This window comes from Protopterus annectens, chromosome 5.part1, assembly GCF_019279795.1.
Source record: "Protopterus annectens isolate FY-2018-M chromosome 5.part1, PAN1.0, whole genome shotgun sequence".
NCBI lineage: Eukaryota > Metazoa > Chordata > Ceratodontiformes > Protopteridae > Protopterus > Protopterus annectens.
Window position 1 is genome coordinate 411,696,672 of NC_056736.1, and position 19,085 is coordinate 411,715,756.

Here is a 19,085-nt window from a genome sequence, read left to right on the forward strand (position 1 = left end):
GACCTCCAACAAAATACCTGACCAGAATCAAAGAAGAAGCCTCTAAATTCAGAAGAGCATTTTTGAAAATATAAATAAAGGAAACAGAAATATTTAACAGTGGGATAAAATGCAGGGTTTAAATTAGTTTAAAGGAGAAGATACCTTACTAATCTTGAAGGAGGAAAGGAGAAACAAACTGGATGACCTCATGGGTATCTGATGAAGGAGGCTTGTATGAAACTGAGAACAGCAGGTAAGTGAAGGAGCCTTGTATGAAACTGAGAACAGCCGATAAGGTACAGTCCATGTTTCTTATCAGAAACTTACCTCGTTTAGATTTATCAATTAAAAAAATAATAAGGGATAGTCTGTATGTCTCTATAGCACTCTGACATGTGTTTTACATATTGTGAAGCTTGCACAAAAATGTTTTGAAAGTAAATCTGCAGTATTCTATGGCACTTCATTTTATTGATAAAATATGTTCTTGTATTTACAAGCCTTTCTGTGTTCTTATGTAATAAAAGAATATCTCATTGTCACTTTTGGTCTTCATGACCATGCTGAGATCATGACTAACAATGGAAAAGCACCCTCCTCAGCCTCAACAGGCAAATAAGACAACAATTTGTCAAATCCTCTAAGGGCGTCTTTGAGAAAAAACTTAGCTAGCACAGCCAAGAATAACTATAAGGCCTTTTACAGCTATGTACGTAGCCTAAAAGGTATGACCCAAGGATGTGCAGAACTAGTGACCAACGGTATCACACACACTGACCCCACAGATATAGCAAACCTGCTAGCGGATAAGTTTGGTGAAAATTTACCCCCTCCATCCCCACCAAATCTAATGCAAATCTTGCTCCAACCCCCCCCCCCCACCCCACATATCTGAAGAACTGGTCATCCAAGGCAAAGGACCTAGGCTGTCTTTTAAACAAGCTAAAACATGAACTACCATCACCATTAAGTACTCTTTTTAATCAGAGCCTAACCACAGGCATTGTTCCTGAGGAATGGAGAATAGCAACAGTTATTCCCCTCCACAAAGGTGGCCTTGCAAAAGACCTGGGGAATTACAGACACATAAGCCTGACCAGCCTCATCTGAAAGGCCATGGAACATATCATTATGGACCTCATAAATAAAGACATAGGCAACCTCCAAACACTGGATCCTACTCAATTTGGCTTCGTCAAGTGCAGATCCTGCCTGTTAAATCTTGTGGATTTTTTTTTGAAAATGTAACCTGGGCCATTAATGAGGGCAGATCTGTGCACACAGCATACCTTGACTTGGCAAAGGCTTCCGACACAAACCCACACTCAGGTATTACCAATAAGCTTAGCGAATTGAACGTAAACCCCTTTGTTGTAAGATGAGTTGCTAACTGGCTCACAAACCAGACACACACACACACTAACAAAGTGGGAGACTCCACATCAACCAGCAGACCTGTTACCACCAGGATGCCACAGGGGTCAATGCTGGGCTCCCTACTGTTTGGTATATATTTCTCATAAGTTCAGGTCAAAACTAAGGGGTTGTGGCTGACCAAGTTTGTAGTTGACTATAAACTGGGTGCAATTATTGAATCCCCAGATTATGTCAGTATACTCCAAGAGCGTCTTACACAGACCAACGACTGGTGCCTTAGTCACGGTCTCAAACTGAATGCAAAGAAATACATGATCAGTTCCTTTGGCACAAACAATGTCCTTCACACTATCAAGTCAACAACAATACCCTAAGTACCCTCAAAGTGGTAAGAGAATTGGGTTCATAAGTTGACCACGACCTTAACTTCGACCACCACGTGCCTACTGTAGTAAGGAAAACTTTCTATGCAGCACACTTGTTTAGTAAAGGCATTGCTTCAAGAGCAAAAAAGGTTATAACCCTGCTATACTCGGCATTAATCTGGCCCATAGTTGAGTGTATAATGCCCCATTTGGCATGTACCATGCAAAATACCTTCAGCAATTGGAGAAACCTCAGAGGTTTCTAACAAAGAAGATCAAGGGACTCCAGCAAGTGCCGTACACAGACCGACTGAAGTCCCTGTCACTTTATTCTGTATCATATATACTTCTTAGGGGAGACTTATAATTGGCATACAGAGCCATCTCAGACCCAAACCTAATGAACTTGTTGCATATCCATAAATCAAACAGGACTAGGGCCACCCCTCCAGGGACCTAAACATGGCCTGCAATTTAAATAGGACATGGTGGAGGGACAGATTTATCTCCCAGCAACTGCCACATCTTTGGACTAGGCTACCTAGTCATGTGAAACGGCACCTCTATGACACTGTTCAAAAGGAACCTGGATGAGTAGATGCTCACAGTGAATTCTTACTGGGATTAATGCACACAACCCTCCAGGACATGGGCAGTCATTGCTAAATGCAATCTTGGGTATTAACTAACATTTCTATGGTATTTCATTGGGATGAAATGACTAGGCTTGAAATGACCTCCGGATTGATAGCCTAGTAATCTCCTATGATCTTATGATCCTAATTGGATTCTCTCCACTGCCATGATATGGTGACTCAGCATGCTTGATTTACTTTGTTCAGTGGAAAGTCTGTGAATTACGCTACACACATGAAATTCTTGTTTTGTTCAACTTATGGTTTTGTGAGGGTCAGGTAAGGGTGTTATTTGTTATAGTTTTCAGAACATCTGCATGTGTAGTGGCAAGTGTGCATACATGTTCATAATATGGAACTGCTGCTGAGAGTTTTGCCTCAGTTTTCTGTATATACTAATTATCACAGATAGTTAAGCTTGTAATAAAAGTTTTATTTATTTTTTTTATAAATCAGTTCCTATACTTCCTGAGATGATGGTAAAAGATATTTGTCTTCCTGAGATGACATGACAGTTACTTATGAATAGGATATAATATCAGTAAGTAATGCTGTGTATTAAAGTATGCCAGTAATCTGAAAATAAGTATTGTCACTGTTCACTTTCACTACAAAGACAAAGTGGTCTTTAATGTAAAGGATAAACAAATCCTTACTTTGCTGTTATATATGCATGTACATATATATTTTGTATTGTTTTGTTTGATGCAGGGAGTACAGGAGTAAAGTGGATATAGTCTTCTATGAAAACAATACTGTGTCAGCCATCAGTCCAAAATCATTTGTCTTTGAAAAAGATACGTCAGTTGGTAATCCAAAAGAGGAAACCGTTACCGTTATTAACTTGCCTATGATTGTAAGTACTGCTTTGCTGATGTCCATAAAAGAAATCAACATATGTAAATGATGATTACCTGTGAGTGTATATTTTTGTTGTTTGTCTTTCGGCTTTTTCCCAGTAAGGGGTCGCCACAGCGGAACTCCGGTCCGCTAATGATTGGCAGTAGATTTTTTTAACGAAATGCCGAGGTGCCAGCTTGACGCCCAACCTTCAATGAAGGCACGCCCATTTACACACGCATGTCTTTCAAATGCTACCCAACTGCCGGGAGGACATGCAGACTCCACACAGAAGGCACTCAAAACAAAATGCTGCCCTGTAATTGACAAGTGTCTATTACTGTTTGTTACTGTGGTATTTGTCCTGTCCTATTAACATACACTAGATGTAATTTAAGCAATAATATATCTGGAAAATACTATTTTAGGGTGAACAATCCACAGATATGTACCTTTTAATACAGACTGAAGAGGAGCACCTACCTCTATTACAACTTACTGTTAACTTTGGGTTCCACTTCTTGAAAGACATAAGGCAGTGTCAGTGAGATGACTACAAGTCCCAGAATCCGCACCACCACCACTTGTTAATATATATTTAGACACCAGCAGTTATATAGTGGTCTTTCTGTTTGACCATACTCACTGCTGTATCATATATCCTTTGCGCTGCTTCTCTGTTGTCCGGTGCACCTCCCGCCAGCACTTTGCCAACACAAGTTTCTTCCCATGTCCACATCTTACTGTATGTGGACATGGAGATGCATGATTCTGGCAATCTGACTTCACAAGAGCAGTACTTCTGCATGTCTTTCTCGTTTGGACCACCCTATCCATGCCTTCCCATTATTTAAGTATATGCAGCAGTTACAGAAGCCTGTTCCTGTGAGCTGTTTTAGCAGGTAACATGGTGTCTTTTGCTGAGGCAGCTTTACATACTAGCAGAGATACCCAGCAGTGTTTAGCAGTAATTTCTTTAGCATTATGCAGATTAGTTGTTCAATTTTACATACCTGTGAATGTCTTCCTTTCTAGTTTACTATTCTCTAGATTCCCATTTTCTTGTATTTGTTTATGTGAAGTGTTCACTTACATGTGTAAGTTCCTTCCTTTGTCATAATCTTTCATTTCACCTCGAATTATGTCATATAGTGAAACAGACATTGGCACAGAAGACCCATGTGGTATTAACTGTAATAAATTAAAATATGGTCATGCCTATATATTTTGTGCAAAGAACATGACAGCTGTTTTGGTAGTGACTGAGAAACTAATACTCAGTATTTTGTTGTACCTTACAGACCATGCTGACTATGGCGAAACAAGGTGGAATTATTGAAGAATTTATACTGTCTCTGCTTTCCAACATGCAACATATCCATCTTTTTCAAACACACACTGTTGATGAGCTACTTTGGGGTTATGAAGACCCTTTATTAAAAGAATTTAATAAACTGTTTCCTCAGCTTATGCCAGACCCTCATTTTGGACTCTTCTATGGGGTAAGCAAATCTTATACCTTGAGGTTAGAGATAATTTTTAATATATTACTAATGTAATTGTTATTGCAGTTATTCATTTTTATGATGATTTGAACTGCATGTAGGTATGTATGTATGCATTTATGTACTTATTTATGCATGTATTTTATTTATTTTTATTTTATTTATTTATTGACATTTGTTAACCAGGTTAGTCCAACTGAGCCAGGAGCCCATTTTCAGTGGAGACCCGAGGAGAAAATCTCCAGAAGTATTACATATTTTTACAATAAAAATAAACTACAAAAATAAAAATAAGAGTAAAAAATTAAAACCACCATGAAACATAATAAGAAAATCAACAGCTAGAGAATATGTGTACATAAAGTAGGTTAAATAACAATTGACAGGTCTAGAGAATATCACACATGAAGTACATACAAATAGATAAACAATTCAAATGTTTTTAAATAAAGATATATGTGAATATATATGCTATGGAAGTGAGGGGAGAGGAAGGTATAAAGGTATATGAGCAAGTACAAGGAAGTAAAGAGTAGACTAGGGAAAAGGAGTTAAAGTTGAGAAGAGGCTAGATTAAGTGGAGGTTAGACAAGGACAGGACCATGTACTCTGAAGAAAATTTTAAGTTCTTTTTTGAACAGGTGTTTTTGATGAATGCTTCTTATGTTTTGAGGGAGGGAGTTCTAAGCATGTGAAACAGAGTATTCGTAGAGGGACTTTCCTATATATTTATTGGGTTTATATATGTCAAGGAGGTGTTTGTTGGAAGTACGAAGGTGACAATGGGGATTGTAATAGGAGACTACGTTGGAGATGAAATGACAGGAAGAGGGGTCATTCAGGATAGAGTGTGTAATGTGAAGTTGGGTTAGCAGTAATTGTTTAGAGCATTCTGGCCATTGGAGTGATTTAAGGGTGAGATAGTGGTGGGATTTATAGGGGAGATTAGAGGCAAACCTGGCTATTTTGTGATAAGTTTGCTCTAGTTTAGTGATAAGTGAGCACTGAAAATTAGTAAGGACAGGGGCAACATAGAGAAGGGCAGGGTAGAAGAAGGGACTGAGCGAGAGAAGCTTTGGAATAAGGTGACAGAAATGTCTGGTTATGATAGAGAAGTCCAAGTTTCTGGAGGGTGTTTTTATACATTGTTGGATATGAGTATTAAATTTTAGTTCATCATCAATAATTACTCCAAGTAGTTTGGTATGGGGTTCGGGTTTGATGATGATGTTATTAAGAGAGGTGATAGAGAAAAAGAGTTTGTGCTGAATGAGTGTTTTAGGGAAGAATAGAAGGAGTTTAGTTTTGTTTGGATTTAGTATTAATTGGTTATCAGAGAGCCAAGTTTCAACAGAGGTGAAGGTTTGTTGAGTGAGAGATAGAAGTTCAGGGATGTTGTGGGCAAAGGTGATAACGGTGGAGTCATCGGCATACTGTAGAAGTGTAGAGAGGTTATTAACAAAGTGAAGTTTGTTAGTGAATATATTGAGTAGAAGGAGGCCTAAAATCGATCCTTGGGGAACGTCAGTATTTACAGGGAGGAATGGAGAGAGGACAGTTTGCCAGCGGATAGATTGCTGCCTGCCGGAGAGGTAGCTAGAGAACCAGTTGATGAAGGAGGAAGAGAGATGTAGATCAGAAAGTTAAGTAAGGATTTAGCGTGAGAGACAGTACCGAAGGCCTTTGAAAGATCAAGGAGTAGACAGGAGACGAGCAAGTTATTGTCACGGGCTTCAGCTATTGTTTGAGTAAAGGAGGGTAATGCAGTGGCTATGCTATGGTGGGGTCTAAAGCCATGTTGGGTAGAAGTAAGGAGATTGTTGTCACTAAGGTGTTAGATTAACTGAGCATGGATGCACTTTTCTAAAATTTTAGAAAGGGAGGACAGGATAGCAATGGGTCTAAAGTTAGAGGGATCAGTAGAGTTGCCGCCTTTGTGAAGAGGGTTTGTATAAAAGGATTTCCAGATATCTGGGACAAGGACCTCAGAGATGAAACAATTAATATGTATAGTGACAGAATAGGCATTGGACTATGCAGCTGTTTTTAGGAAGTGGAAGCGTAGTTGCTCAGCAGGGGGAAGCAAGGCTTAATTTTATTTAGAAGAGATTTAATAGTGGTAATTGGGACTGGTGGAAAGAAAATGTATTAGGAAGAGTTTTGTTAAGAGATGATAGAGGGGTTGGGTGAGATGCATTATTTTGTGTGAGCTTTTGGATAGTTTCTATGAAATAGTTGTTGAGGACAGTGGTAATTTCAGTGGTAGTGTTATGTGGAAAAAGGCTGGGAGTATTGGGTTTACCTGGGTGGAGCAGGTTGTTGATGGAGATCCAAAATATTTTTGGATTTTTGTGACGGCTGCATTGGTTAGAGGAAAAATAAGCTCTCTTATCTTCAATGACTTGTTTCTTGGTGTGGTTTCTGAGCTCTTTGAATGTCTGAAGTAAGTGAGGGGATTTATTTTTAAACCAGGATTTCCAGGTGCCATCTCTTTTGTGCATGATCATTTGGGTTTGTTTTGTAAGCCAAGCAGCATAGTTGGATTTAATTCTGATTTTTCTATAAGGGATGATAAACTCAAGAGTATCAAGGAAAATCTTATTGAAGGACTTTACAGCCTCAATGAAAGGGAGGTGGTAATGGAAGGACCAATTGATGCCAGATAGTTTAGAGTTAAAAGTGTCTGGGTCAAAGTGGGTGAGGTTCCAGCATATTCTGTAAGTATGGTCTTTGGAAAAATGTTGGGTGAATCTATGAATAAAGGTTGGGGAGTGATCACTTAAAGAGTTTGGAAGTATGCCATGGTTATGCTAATGGTTGGGAGCTGAGGTAAGAATCCAGTCAGGAATAGGTCCAGAAGGAGAGTTTTTGTTAGTTCTAGTGAGGGTAGAACTGTGTTGGTGAAATCCATGGAGGGTGAAACTATGCGTAGGGGATGAGGGGGACAGTTTAGACAAGTCTATTTTAACATCTCCAAGTATGATGGTTTCATAGGGGACATATTGAGTGAGCCAGGAGAGAAAGTTATCTAGGATTGGAATATTTTTGCAGGGGGAATTGTATATAGAGATTATGGCAAATTTTTTGTGTGAGTTTAGGTGACAGTTAACAATAAGGATTTCTGCATGTGAGAAAGATGTAACAGAGATGGAGAAAGTGGACAGGTTTAGTAGTTCAGAGTAGATGATAGCCACTCCCCCTCACTTATTGGTTCTATCTGAGTGATAGATATTGTAGCCTGGAGGTAAGATTTCTGAGTTGCAGTTGTGTGGTTTAAGCCAGGATTCCAATAGAGCTAGAATGTGGGGAGATGTATTAGAAATCCACGAGTGCAGTTCTGTTAAATTCATTTACAATGCTTTGAATATTTAGTGAGAAGATTTATAGCAATTTTAGGTAGGGGATTGTTGTTAGGAGAGGGTATGCAGGGGGAGAGGTCAGTGTTGAGGTATTGTGCAAGCAAAGGGTGGGAGGTCCTGTGTTGGGGTCATACTTCCCAACTGTACTGAATTACTCATTTTTTCCTGAGTTTTGGGGTCCAAATAATGGGGTGCCATGATTCCCGAGTGGCACCCCTTCATTTCCAAATTTCCCAGCGCTTTATTTTAAAATTTTATTTCCTGGCTTTTCGAGCTGATGTCATCACATGCGCGATGATGTCAGCAGCCAGCTAGCCTGTCAGAATTGAGCTGAAGCTCATTCAACATGCATTTGCATGCATTTCTGGCTGTCACAGAAGTAGAATGAGCCGTTATGCTGCTATTGCTGAAGTTGCTGCCCTGGAGGGCGTGGAAGCAGAATGAGCCATTATGCTGCTATGGGGAAGAGAACAGCTGTTCGTTTTGATGCTAACTTAACTGGAAGCTGGAGTTATCCTGGAAAGGTAGGATGTGTGTGTGACAGCCATTTACAAAGGTCCATTTGAAGCAGAATGAGCCATTTGTTTTGATGCTAACTTAACTGGATTGCAAAGGACCATTTGAAGCAGAACGAGCCGTTCATTTTGATGCTATTGCTAACTTAACTGGAAGCTGGAGTTATCCTGGAAAGGTAGGATGTGTGTGTGACAGCCATTTACAAAGGTCCATTTAAAGCAGAATGAACCATTTGTTTTGATGCTAACTTAACTGGATTGCAAAGGACCATTTGAAGCAGAATGAGTCGTTCATTTTGATGCTATTGCTAACTTAACTGGAAGCTGGAGTTATCCTGGAAAGGTAGGGGGTGTGTGTGTGTGGCAGCCATTTACAAAGGTCCACTTGAAGCAGAATGAGCTGTTTGTTTTGATGCTAACTTAACTGGATTGCAAAGGTCCATTTGAAGCAGAACAAGCAGTTCGTTTTGATGCTATTGCTAATTTAACTGAAAGCTGGAGTTATCCTGGAAAGGTAAGGTGTGTGTGTGACAGCCGTTTGCAAAGGTCCATTTGAAGCAGAATGAGCCATTCATTTTGATGCTAACTTAACTGGAGTTACCCTGAATATGTGTGTGTGTTTGTGTGTGTGTGTGTGTGTGTGTGTGTGTGTGTGTGTGTGTGTGTGTGTGTGTGTGTGTGTGTGTGTGTGTGTGTGTGTGTGTGTGTGAATGAAGGCTTGAATTTACTAAATAATGACAGGCATTTGAATATCAGACTTCATGTTCTTCAAAAAAGAAATGGTAACACCAAACCTTTTGTTCTAGCAGCAATTAAGATCAGTATGGCTATATTCCCCCTTATTTGCTTTGTCCAGGTTTTTTTCTGCTAAGTTTATAACATCAGAAAAGAAATAGTAGCACCAAACCTTTTTTCTAGCAATTTTCTAAGTTTATAAGATCAGTATGGCTGTATTCCCCCAATATTGGCTTTGTGCAGGTTTTTTTGTGCTAGGTGTATAAGATCTGTATGGCTGTATTCCCCCATTATTGGCTTTGTCCAGTTTTTTCTACTAAGTTTATAACATCAGAAAATAAATAGTAACACCAAACCTTTTATTCTAGCAATTTTCTAAGTTTATAATATCAGTATGGCTGTATTCCCCCATTATTGGCTTTGTCCAGTTTTTTGTGCTAGGTTTATAAGATCAGTATGGCTGTATTCCCCCATTATTGGCTTTGTCCAGTTTTTTTGTGCTAAGAGGTTGAGAGCTATGGTGAGAAGTGAGAACTGAATTCACTAAATGATAGCCATTTAAGTTTCAGTCTTTCTATTGTTCAAGAAACTGCTACTTTGCCATAGTGCTATGTTGCTCTGAGTGTAGTGCTCAGGGTCCTGGGTTCAAGACTTGGCAGTGAAATGCATGGTGGTAACACATTTTATTCTAGCAACTTTCCAGAATTATACAAGCAATGTTTAAAATGTGTCCCTGTTTTTTGAGCTTTTGCCCTCCCCCCAATAAATTTTGGCTTTTTCCAGATTTCTTGTGCTGCAAATTTGAGAGATACAGTTAAGTGTCAAGTTGATTTTACAAGGAGCTGAGAACTTCAGGGGTAGAGAAGTTTTGTGCTGCTTATGCTGAGTCTGCTTGCATTGTTAATAGCGTAACAGGTTAAATACTTGCTTCTGATGCAGAAGGCTGTGGGTTCTACTCCCACAGTATGTAGATGCATTGCTGATACTGTACCGTGTTGTACTTTTAAAGGGGTGGGTGTGACAAGTCAAGGGTGTAGCTACAGATACAACAGAAGTGAAAAAATGTCATGCACAAGGGCATTTGTGCCTCAGTGGAAAGTGGAAAAAGCAAAAAATATCATTAACCCAAATTCAGGTACAGAAAATCATAATTATTATGTTCCGTGCTGCATTATAAGAAAAATATTTTTAAACAAGTACAGAACATTTTCCAGCATTCAAGATAACACATACATATTTTCCCACTGCAGACAGAGGAGAAGCAAGAGTGGCCAGTTAACAGCACCTGGATTACATGATTGTTTTGATGCTTCAGGATGAATGTAGGAAAGGGTCTGTCAGTACTTGGACTAAAAGTTGGAAGTCTTAAAACATGCAGTTTGCCTAGTTTATTTTATTGTGCATTTACAGCTATTGCGTTGGTCTGTTAACACAAATCAGAGCAAGTCAAGCAAAAAATTGAAATTGAAAATAAGTTTGAGAAGCTATACAAGATGCCCATGGCTTACACTACTGTCATTATATATATATATATATATATATATATATATATATATATATATATAGAGAGAGAGAGAGAGACTTTTATGATGGAAATGTTCTGAATTGGGCAGTTTTGTCATTATTGGTTTATGCATTTTGTTTCATTGCCTACTAGAAAAATATTAAATTTAAAATGCACTCTAAGTCTAACAAGTGTGCTGTGTTATACAAGGAATATAATTTAATAAAGTCAGGAAGGTGTATCGAAGAACATGTGTAGATTTCTTGTTTTGTGTGCCAGGGGCCTATGATTTGAAAACAGCGCAAAGGTAATCTTCATCCACCACCACTGGCCAGATGCATTTTGGATGTGGTGTGGGTTTCAATGTTGTTTCAATGAATGTGAGTTTCAGGGGCAGAGAAGTTTTAATGCTAAGTCTGTTTTCATTATGAGACATTATTGCTTTGTTTAGCAGATGTCTATTAGTGTTTGTGCATTGTGCTATAAAATGTAAAAATAAAATCCAAATAATCATTGTAGAAGTAAAGCAGTATGCACATTAGTGTTTATGGTAAATGGGGTGAAATAGCCAAGTAATGAGACATTGGAATGGCTGCTGGGGAACTCTGGTGCCACATTTTGGTTGTCTGTTCTTCAGTTTGTGTTTGAAAGTTGGTATCCCACAATTCCATTGGAGTGGACAGGGGTTACATAATTATGTATGCAAATTTTATGTTAATCAGCGTACAGATTTGTACCTATTTTTCATGGGCTTTGTCCAGATTTTTGATGTTTCCAGGTTGAGAGGTATGATTGGGGTGGATATCCCCATCAAAGAGAAGTGTGTCAAAGAACATGAGAATATAGACTTATAGGTTCAGAGTAGAAGGATATCTAGGTATCCGACTAGTGGGGAGAGATGAGATAGAAAAAGGGATAATTTTGAAGAGTTCAGATGGTGAGATGGGGAAGAGTGATGGTGACACTAAATATGGGTGACAGAGAGAGTAGGTGTTGAGACTATGAGGGAGGGTGGGAGACAGGGGTTGAAGGCAAAGTGAAGTACGGTAGGAGGTTGTTAGTGAGAGGAATAAGAGAAAGAAGATGGAGAGATAGAGGTGCCACATGATAGGAGATAGAGTAGAGAGAGGGCATGAGTAGTAGACATGGCTGCTATGTAGTGGTATAGGGTATGAGAGTGGGAGGGTATGGTTCAAGATGAGAGCAGGTGTATGTGGTAGGGAATGAATGGGACTAGGAAGGGGGCAGGGTATCTAATGAGGAGGAGGGGAGGAGAGTGTAGAAGGAGTGGTTGTCAAGGAGAAAAGGTGTTAATTAATTAGAATGGCTGATTGGGTGGAGGAAAAGGAAGGGGTGTGGTGTAGAGAGTATAAACGTAATGAAAGAGGGGGTGGGTGGGAATGGGGGTACGGTAGAGAAGCAGAGTGAGCCTGTGAGTAGCGATGGTTAGCCCAGCTGGAAGAGGCACGTGAATCAAGAAAAAATAATCAGATCGACTGAAATGATGGTAGTTTTCAGGTAAGTTATACAGTGCCTTACTTTTATCACAGGTTTTGGGGGGAGAATATGGATGTTACAAACAGCAGACACATTTAGTCCTTAGCTTATATTAGTTTCCTTTTGCACCAGATAATAGCTTTTACTAAATTGAGATATGTTAGAAGTGCTGAGGGTATTTTAAGGGAGAATTATGTTAGGAGAACAAGAGAAGGGGGGAGGCTATGAAACAGGACTTGGAGAAAGCTATGAGATGAGGGAAAACAATCAACCTGTTACATGAGAATTTACAGTTCACTGTAAGAACAGAGTCACAATCATTTGCTTATCAACAGCCAGGATCCATCAGATCATGTACGTACTCAAGTCATTTAATCATAAGTACCAGTAGAACTCAGTCATAGCCCATGTGGGTGTAAAAGTCTTGGGACATGCCCCAGTTGAAGAGAAACATAATGGAGCTCTCAAACTATGTCTCCCAGGCCATTATGAGCCTAGCATTGATCAGCATTCTGCCTTCTGCAAGGATGATGCCACAATATAAACAAAAGATAATAGACTTTAATAACTGGCTTAGTTTTTGGTGTCATTAGAAGGGGTACAATATTTGTCAGCCTGGAATTTCATGATTGATAGGCTATGCTGCTTTGTCAGGGATGGTGTGCACCTCTCCCCTCTGAACTTTTGTATATTGGTGAAAATCATGACCCCCCCCCCCCCACTGTGTGTATTTTAAGCATTTCCAACCTGATAAATCTTCCAGCATTGCAAAAGTAGCCCAAGAATATCTAATGGTGTTACTGCTCAGTGCCAGGAGTTTAAACAAGAAACTCCAACACCTGCAAGTTCACCTTGTCCTGGAGAATACTGATGTTTGTACAGTTACTGAGACTTGGTTTAAAGCCACAGAGGCCACCCCAGCAGTGCAGGGCTGTAATGCCTTCAACACATTTAGACCAGTTAATGCACAGGAAGGGATGAATGGTGGATGCGTCTCTATTTCCATTAAAAACAAACATACCTCAAGGCTAATCAATCAGTGTGATGCAAGTGAGCTTCTTCATGTCCAAATTACCATAGGCAAAGTCCCATACCATATCATTGCAAGCTATAGGTCCTCCTCTATGACCCATGAAATCCATACTCAAGTGTATTTATGGGAGACTTTGGTTACCCATTATAAACTGGGAATCTTACACAATCTCTAATATGCATGCCAAGAGATCCCTGGACTTTGTAAGCACTAACACACTGAGCCAGTTAGTCTGTACACCCACTAGGGGTGCAAAATCCTTGACTTGGTGTTCACAAAGATGTAAGAATACCATCCTTAGTGTAATGTCCTCACTGGTCAGGTTGGACAATAAATCTGTCTCCTTTAAAACAATAACAAAACTCAGAACTCCTGCTAACCCTGGAATTTTCAGGAATTATCCTAAGACAAACTTCCTACTATTACGTAACCCCCTAGCAAAATAGCCCACAAACCTTGCAGACACCACTGTCTATGTGTAATTGTTCATAAAACCCCATGTAATCATTAACAGCTGCATAGAGACAGCTGTACCTACCCAGAACAAGATGAAACAAAAAACAGCAACCCTGGTGAAATTTGAACAACAATACATCGTATAACAAAAGGAAGAAATCATGGTAAAAATTAGGAGGAACAATACCCAGCAAGGTAATAACTCCGTCATCAATGTTAAACAACTCAAGGGGCTAATCAAATCTACTAAGGACAAATCTGAGGTAAAAACAGCCTTTGGGCTAAGGACAGTCACACATCTTTCTTCAGCTATGTCTGCAATCTCAAAGGCAATATTCAACAATGCACCAAATTAATTGTAAATAGTGCCACCTATACTGAGCTGGAAGATATAGAAAATCTACTGGCAGACAAATTTAGGTATTATTTTATTCCCTCTCTCCTGAGATTACCCCGTTGTGAAAGCCCACAACCATAATTCCCCCAACTGTCACTAGATAACAGTTTCTCAAGGCACTCTCCAGAGCCAAGACTACTGCATCGATGGTCACTGATAATATCCCAGAATGCCTTCTCAATAGCATGAAATGTGAACTATCTGGCCCATTTCTAGCACTATTTAACCACAGCCTACAAACAGGCTTTGTGCCAAAAGAATGGAGGACTTTAATGGCTATCTCACTACACAAGGGTGGGTCATTCATGGACCCAGGGAAATATCAGCCTATAAGCCTGACTAGTCTAATATGTAATGCTATGGAAAGAATAATCATAGCTATGTTAAATGAAGATAGAGGAAAACCCTCAAACATTGGACCCAACTCATTTCAAGTTCATCAAGGGCAGGTCATGCCTAGTCAACCTGATGGATTTCTTCAACAAGGTCACCTAAGCAATGGACAAGGGCAACATGTTGCACACTGCCAACCCCAATCTGGCCAAGGTATTTGACACAATAGCACTTCTGAGCATCGTAGATAAGCTTGCTAAATTAGATATAAACCCCTATGTCACCAGTTGGATGTCCAGCTGGTTCAAAGATAGGACCCAAGAGATTAGAATAGGGGAGTCTACCTCCACAAAAAGGTTGGTCACTAGTGGAGTACCTCTGGGCACAGTGCTGAGGCCACTCGTGTTTGGCATCTAGTTCTTTGAAGTCAAGGCTAACATCAAAGGCCTTTGACTGACAAAGTTTGCAGTTGATTGCAAATTATATGCAGTCATCGAATCCCCAAGACACAAATATCCTCTAGGAAGGGCTGCCACAGTGTAATGACTGGTGCCAGAGTCACGGTTTAAAACTCATTGCCAAAAATTGATAGTAGCCACCCCTGCACATTTCTACAGTGATAATACACCCTAAGAGTAGTACCAGCAGTCAGCAATTTGAGAATGCACATCGACAGCAGATTCGCCTTTGACCATCATGTATCAACTGTAGTGAAGAAATCATTCTATGTGGTACAATTTATAAACAAGCGTAAGGTATCTTTCTCCAAAAATGTCATTGATCTGCTGTACTCTGCCCTCATCAGACCAAACACTGAGCACAGTGACCACTTTGGTATGTACCTAACCAGGCATATGCAACAAATGGAGCATCCACAGAGGTTCCTCACAAAAAGAATACATGGTGTAGAAAACAAGTCCTATGCAGACCACCTCAAAGCCTTGTCCTTATACTCAGTCTCCTATAGGCTGTTGAGAAGTGACCTGTGCATGGTCTACAAAGCATTAACTGATCTAGCATTAATGGATTTTTTTGTACATCCACAAAACAAATAGCAACAGAAACATCTGATCCAGGGACCCAGACCTCATATGTAACATAAATAAGACAAGCTAGAAGGATAGGTATGTGTCTCAGAGGCTGTCTTTTCTCTTGGATCAGTGAGGGAAGACTGTAAATACACCTCTGGTCTGGTACCCATGTCTCTTTTAGAGAGAAAGAAAGCTAGTGAAATCTTGACCCCCTCATGCCTAAATCATACATGCCACCCACAAAACCTATAGGACCAATACCTACTTAATATTATTGTGTAGCATGACTAGGCTTAAAAAGGCCCTTTAGGGTCATTAGATTAATATTCTACTATGATACTATGAAACTATGATGGGTCATTAAACAAAGCTAGGATTCTAGATTACTGCACATTAGAATGCATGCATATCACTAAAGCCAGCACATACATGCATGCAAATACAGGCATTATGAGTCATGTACCAGAGTGTACAGTGTACATCTGAAGCTGTGTTTTGTATCTGTTATACACGGCCTGTGTCTATTGTTGCATTACAGGTTATTGCAGCAGGCTGAATAGACTGGGAACCTAAATGTCAGAATATTGATGGGTTGTAATGTATATTTTAGATTGACAGATTTTTAGTGCCACGTTATTTACTGAACAACAGTGAATGATGATACAGTTGGGTTAGAGAAAGTAAAGAGCAATCTATGGTAAGATTTAACTAGATTATTTTTTATTAAATGTTGTGCTTTTGTTAACTATGAAAATGTTTTTCTATCTGCTAAAGCCCTTTTACCACCTTTCTACTTGAAACTGGTAGGTATTGACATACTCCCTGAAGGACAGCTATGACAAAATTATTATCAGCCAAGTTAGCTATGCAACTCTGGCTATAATTATTATTTAGTTAGTGACAGGAGCTCTATTGGAGCCAGAAAAAGGTCTGCCCATGGAGTCATAAACTTAACCAATAAAAACTGGGATCCATTGAAAAGTGCTCTGCTTGCCCATGGGGCAGCCTGGTCTGCTCCGAACAAATCACATAAACAGGTGCTCAGGTTTCCCAAGTAGTTTGGTCCAAGCAAAAAAGCTGCCTCCCTGGATACTTATGTAACATGATGCATTATCAGTATAATCCAAATAGGACCTTTTACAAATTCAAAGTTCTGAAAAGTCCATATGATTTAGTAATGTTTTCTTACCAAAATTGCTAAGCAATGGGTTGTGCCCCTGAGTGCTTTACACCGTCACCCTGTGGAGTTTAATATGTTTTAGGTTGTCAGCACCCTCAGTTTCAGTATTTTTTGTCACTCTATTTTGCACTAAGCTCATTAGTCATATAAATGAGCTGGGCAAGAGAATAATCCAAATTTACATAAATTACCTGCACTGTGAGTTGTATTCTGTACAATGCCAAAAACATAGTATTTGCTTCAGAGTTATGTTGCAATCCCTGAGAGAATTATGCAAAATAAATCATAAAAACAAAGTTTAGGCAATTTAGATAAACAGTACAGAATAAGCAAGTACTCAAGGAGATTTGTTTTACTGACAATATATTATAAATTATTAATCACAGGTACTTCTCAGTGTGGGAAGTTATCGCATCTCTTACACTGTGCTGATGACCCTTATGCTTAAGTAAATAAATATATAACTTATTGCTGGGTGATGCTGTGGTTTGCTGATTGTGATTCAGAGGCATACTTACTTTTATCAATATTTTTGTTGTTGTTTGTTTTTCGGCTTTTCCTGGTTAGGGGTCGCCACAGTGGAACTCCATTCCACTAATGATTGGGTGCCAGCTCGACGTCCAACCTTCAAGGAAGGCATGCCCATTTACGCATGCCTTCCGAACGCCACCCAACTGCGGGAGGACATGCAGACTCCACACAGAAGGCACTCCATGCACTGCAGCCGAGAATCGAACAGGAGAACTTCTTGCTGTGAGGCAACAACGCTACCGCTGCACCACGTTTGTCAATAACAGTGCCATATTACCCTCTCAATAAGCTAAACAAAGAATTGCTTTTGTTAACAGGCCCATATACAGACAACCTTTTAGTTAACACCATATATGATTCTTGAATGGTCAGGTTACCTAGAGCAAAGGCCAGATGCATTTATATAATTGCATGTTTTGTGTGTCTGGTCATTGCAAACTGCTATAAGCACAAGCAAGATCTGAGGATGTTTGTATAGTTAAATTGAGATAGGTGGTTGAGGTGGCAAGGTCTGTTTTACCACGGAAAATGTGACATAATAGCTTTACTTTTACTTAGCCTAGCCTGACCTTCATGGATAAAGGTGAAATATTCCTTGAGTAGTAAGGCCTTATGTCATGTTTTGGTGATAAAAAATCCCTTCTGCTACTCAAAAAACAGTGAGATTAATCTAACAGATTGGTACAGAGGATTAAGGCAGTTTACTGCTAATGAGCTTCATCTTGTTGTCCAGAGTTTGCTGCCCCCAGCTTCCAGTGTATAACCCTAAGCAAATCACTTAACCAGATGGTGCTCCCAGATTAACACTGAAAAGCATCTCATGCCTAGTGGTTAACAAATGAATAAAAAATAGATGCAAATGCATTTGTAAGTATTAGTAACTAATTTAGAGTATGGTGTGATTACTATAAATTAAAAGTCCCATAAGGTAAAAAGAGCTCTGAATAATAATAAAGAGGGACAGGTTTGCAAGAGAAGTCATAAGAAGGGTTTTAGTTAAAAACTGCAAATACTGAGGGCTAGACATCATGAGTGGGAAGTCGAAGGACAAACTTTGAAGGACAACAGCCATGGACATTTCAGCATAGGGAAGAAGTGATTTTAAACTTTAGTTTTTGGGGACATGCAGACAAAAGGGAATAGTTTATATTTCAAAAGTATACCTGCTGGGAAACTGACCACATATGGAGAAGTAGGACTGGTGTTTATGTAAAATGAAAGTGATCGGTACATGTTGAGTGAGGGAGGCAAAAAGTTGTATTTACATAAAATTACAGGCTGTGAGGACTCAATTTCTACTACAAAGTCACTCCACTCTGATGTCATTCTGGCCGCTCTGACCATTTGGCCCTTAACAATACTCTTTTTTTTGTTTCCAAGGGTGGTCACTTGTATAAGGGAGGTAAGAATTACTAAAAGTGTCCTTTCTGTGAATTCTTGATTTCAATCCCCCTTCAGTTTTATCTAACCTCACATCCAAGTAATCAATCCCACCCTGGTCAAATTTGAATGTAAATTTTAAGAAGTCAGTAGTAGAATTCAAAAACTCAATAAAGTCAGAAATACCAGTCACGGCTCCTTCTCATATAATGAACAAGTCGTCCAAAAAACGTCGGTACAACCTAATATTTTTCCAAAATACAGAAGGGAACAAATACTGTAATTCCCATTGAAGGAGAACTAGGTTTGCATAAATGGGGGCACAGGCTGCTCCCATAGCTACACCTCTAATTTGCTTGAAAGTTTCCCCTTCAAAGTACACAAAATTGTTTTCTAAAACTATTCTCATAAGTTCAATAAGTATGTCAAT

The 19,085-nt window shown here is 39.4% G+C and overlaps 1 protein-coding gene across 1 annotated transcript in view; it reads left to right on the forward strand.

The window, feature by feature from the left end:
* Nucleotides 1-19,085, forward strand: part of LOC122803174 (lysosome membrane protein 2-like) — a 476,872-nt gene that overhangs the window by 294,193 nt on the left and 163,594 nt on the right. Inside the window, exons 3-4 of the mRNA XM_044072789.1 lie at nucleotides 3,071-3,215; nucleotides 4,501-4,701. Coding sequence (XP_043928724.1) covers nucleotides 3,071-3,215; nucleotides 4,501-4,701 — 346 coding nt within the window. The remainder of the gene's footprint in view (nucleotides 1-3,070; nucleotides 3,216-4,500; nucleotides 4,702-19,085) is intronic.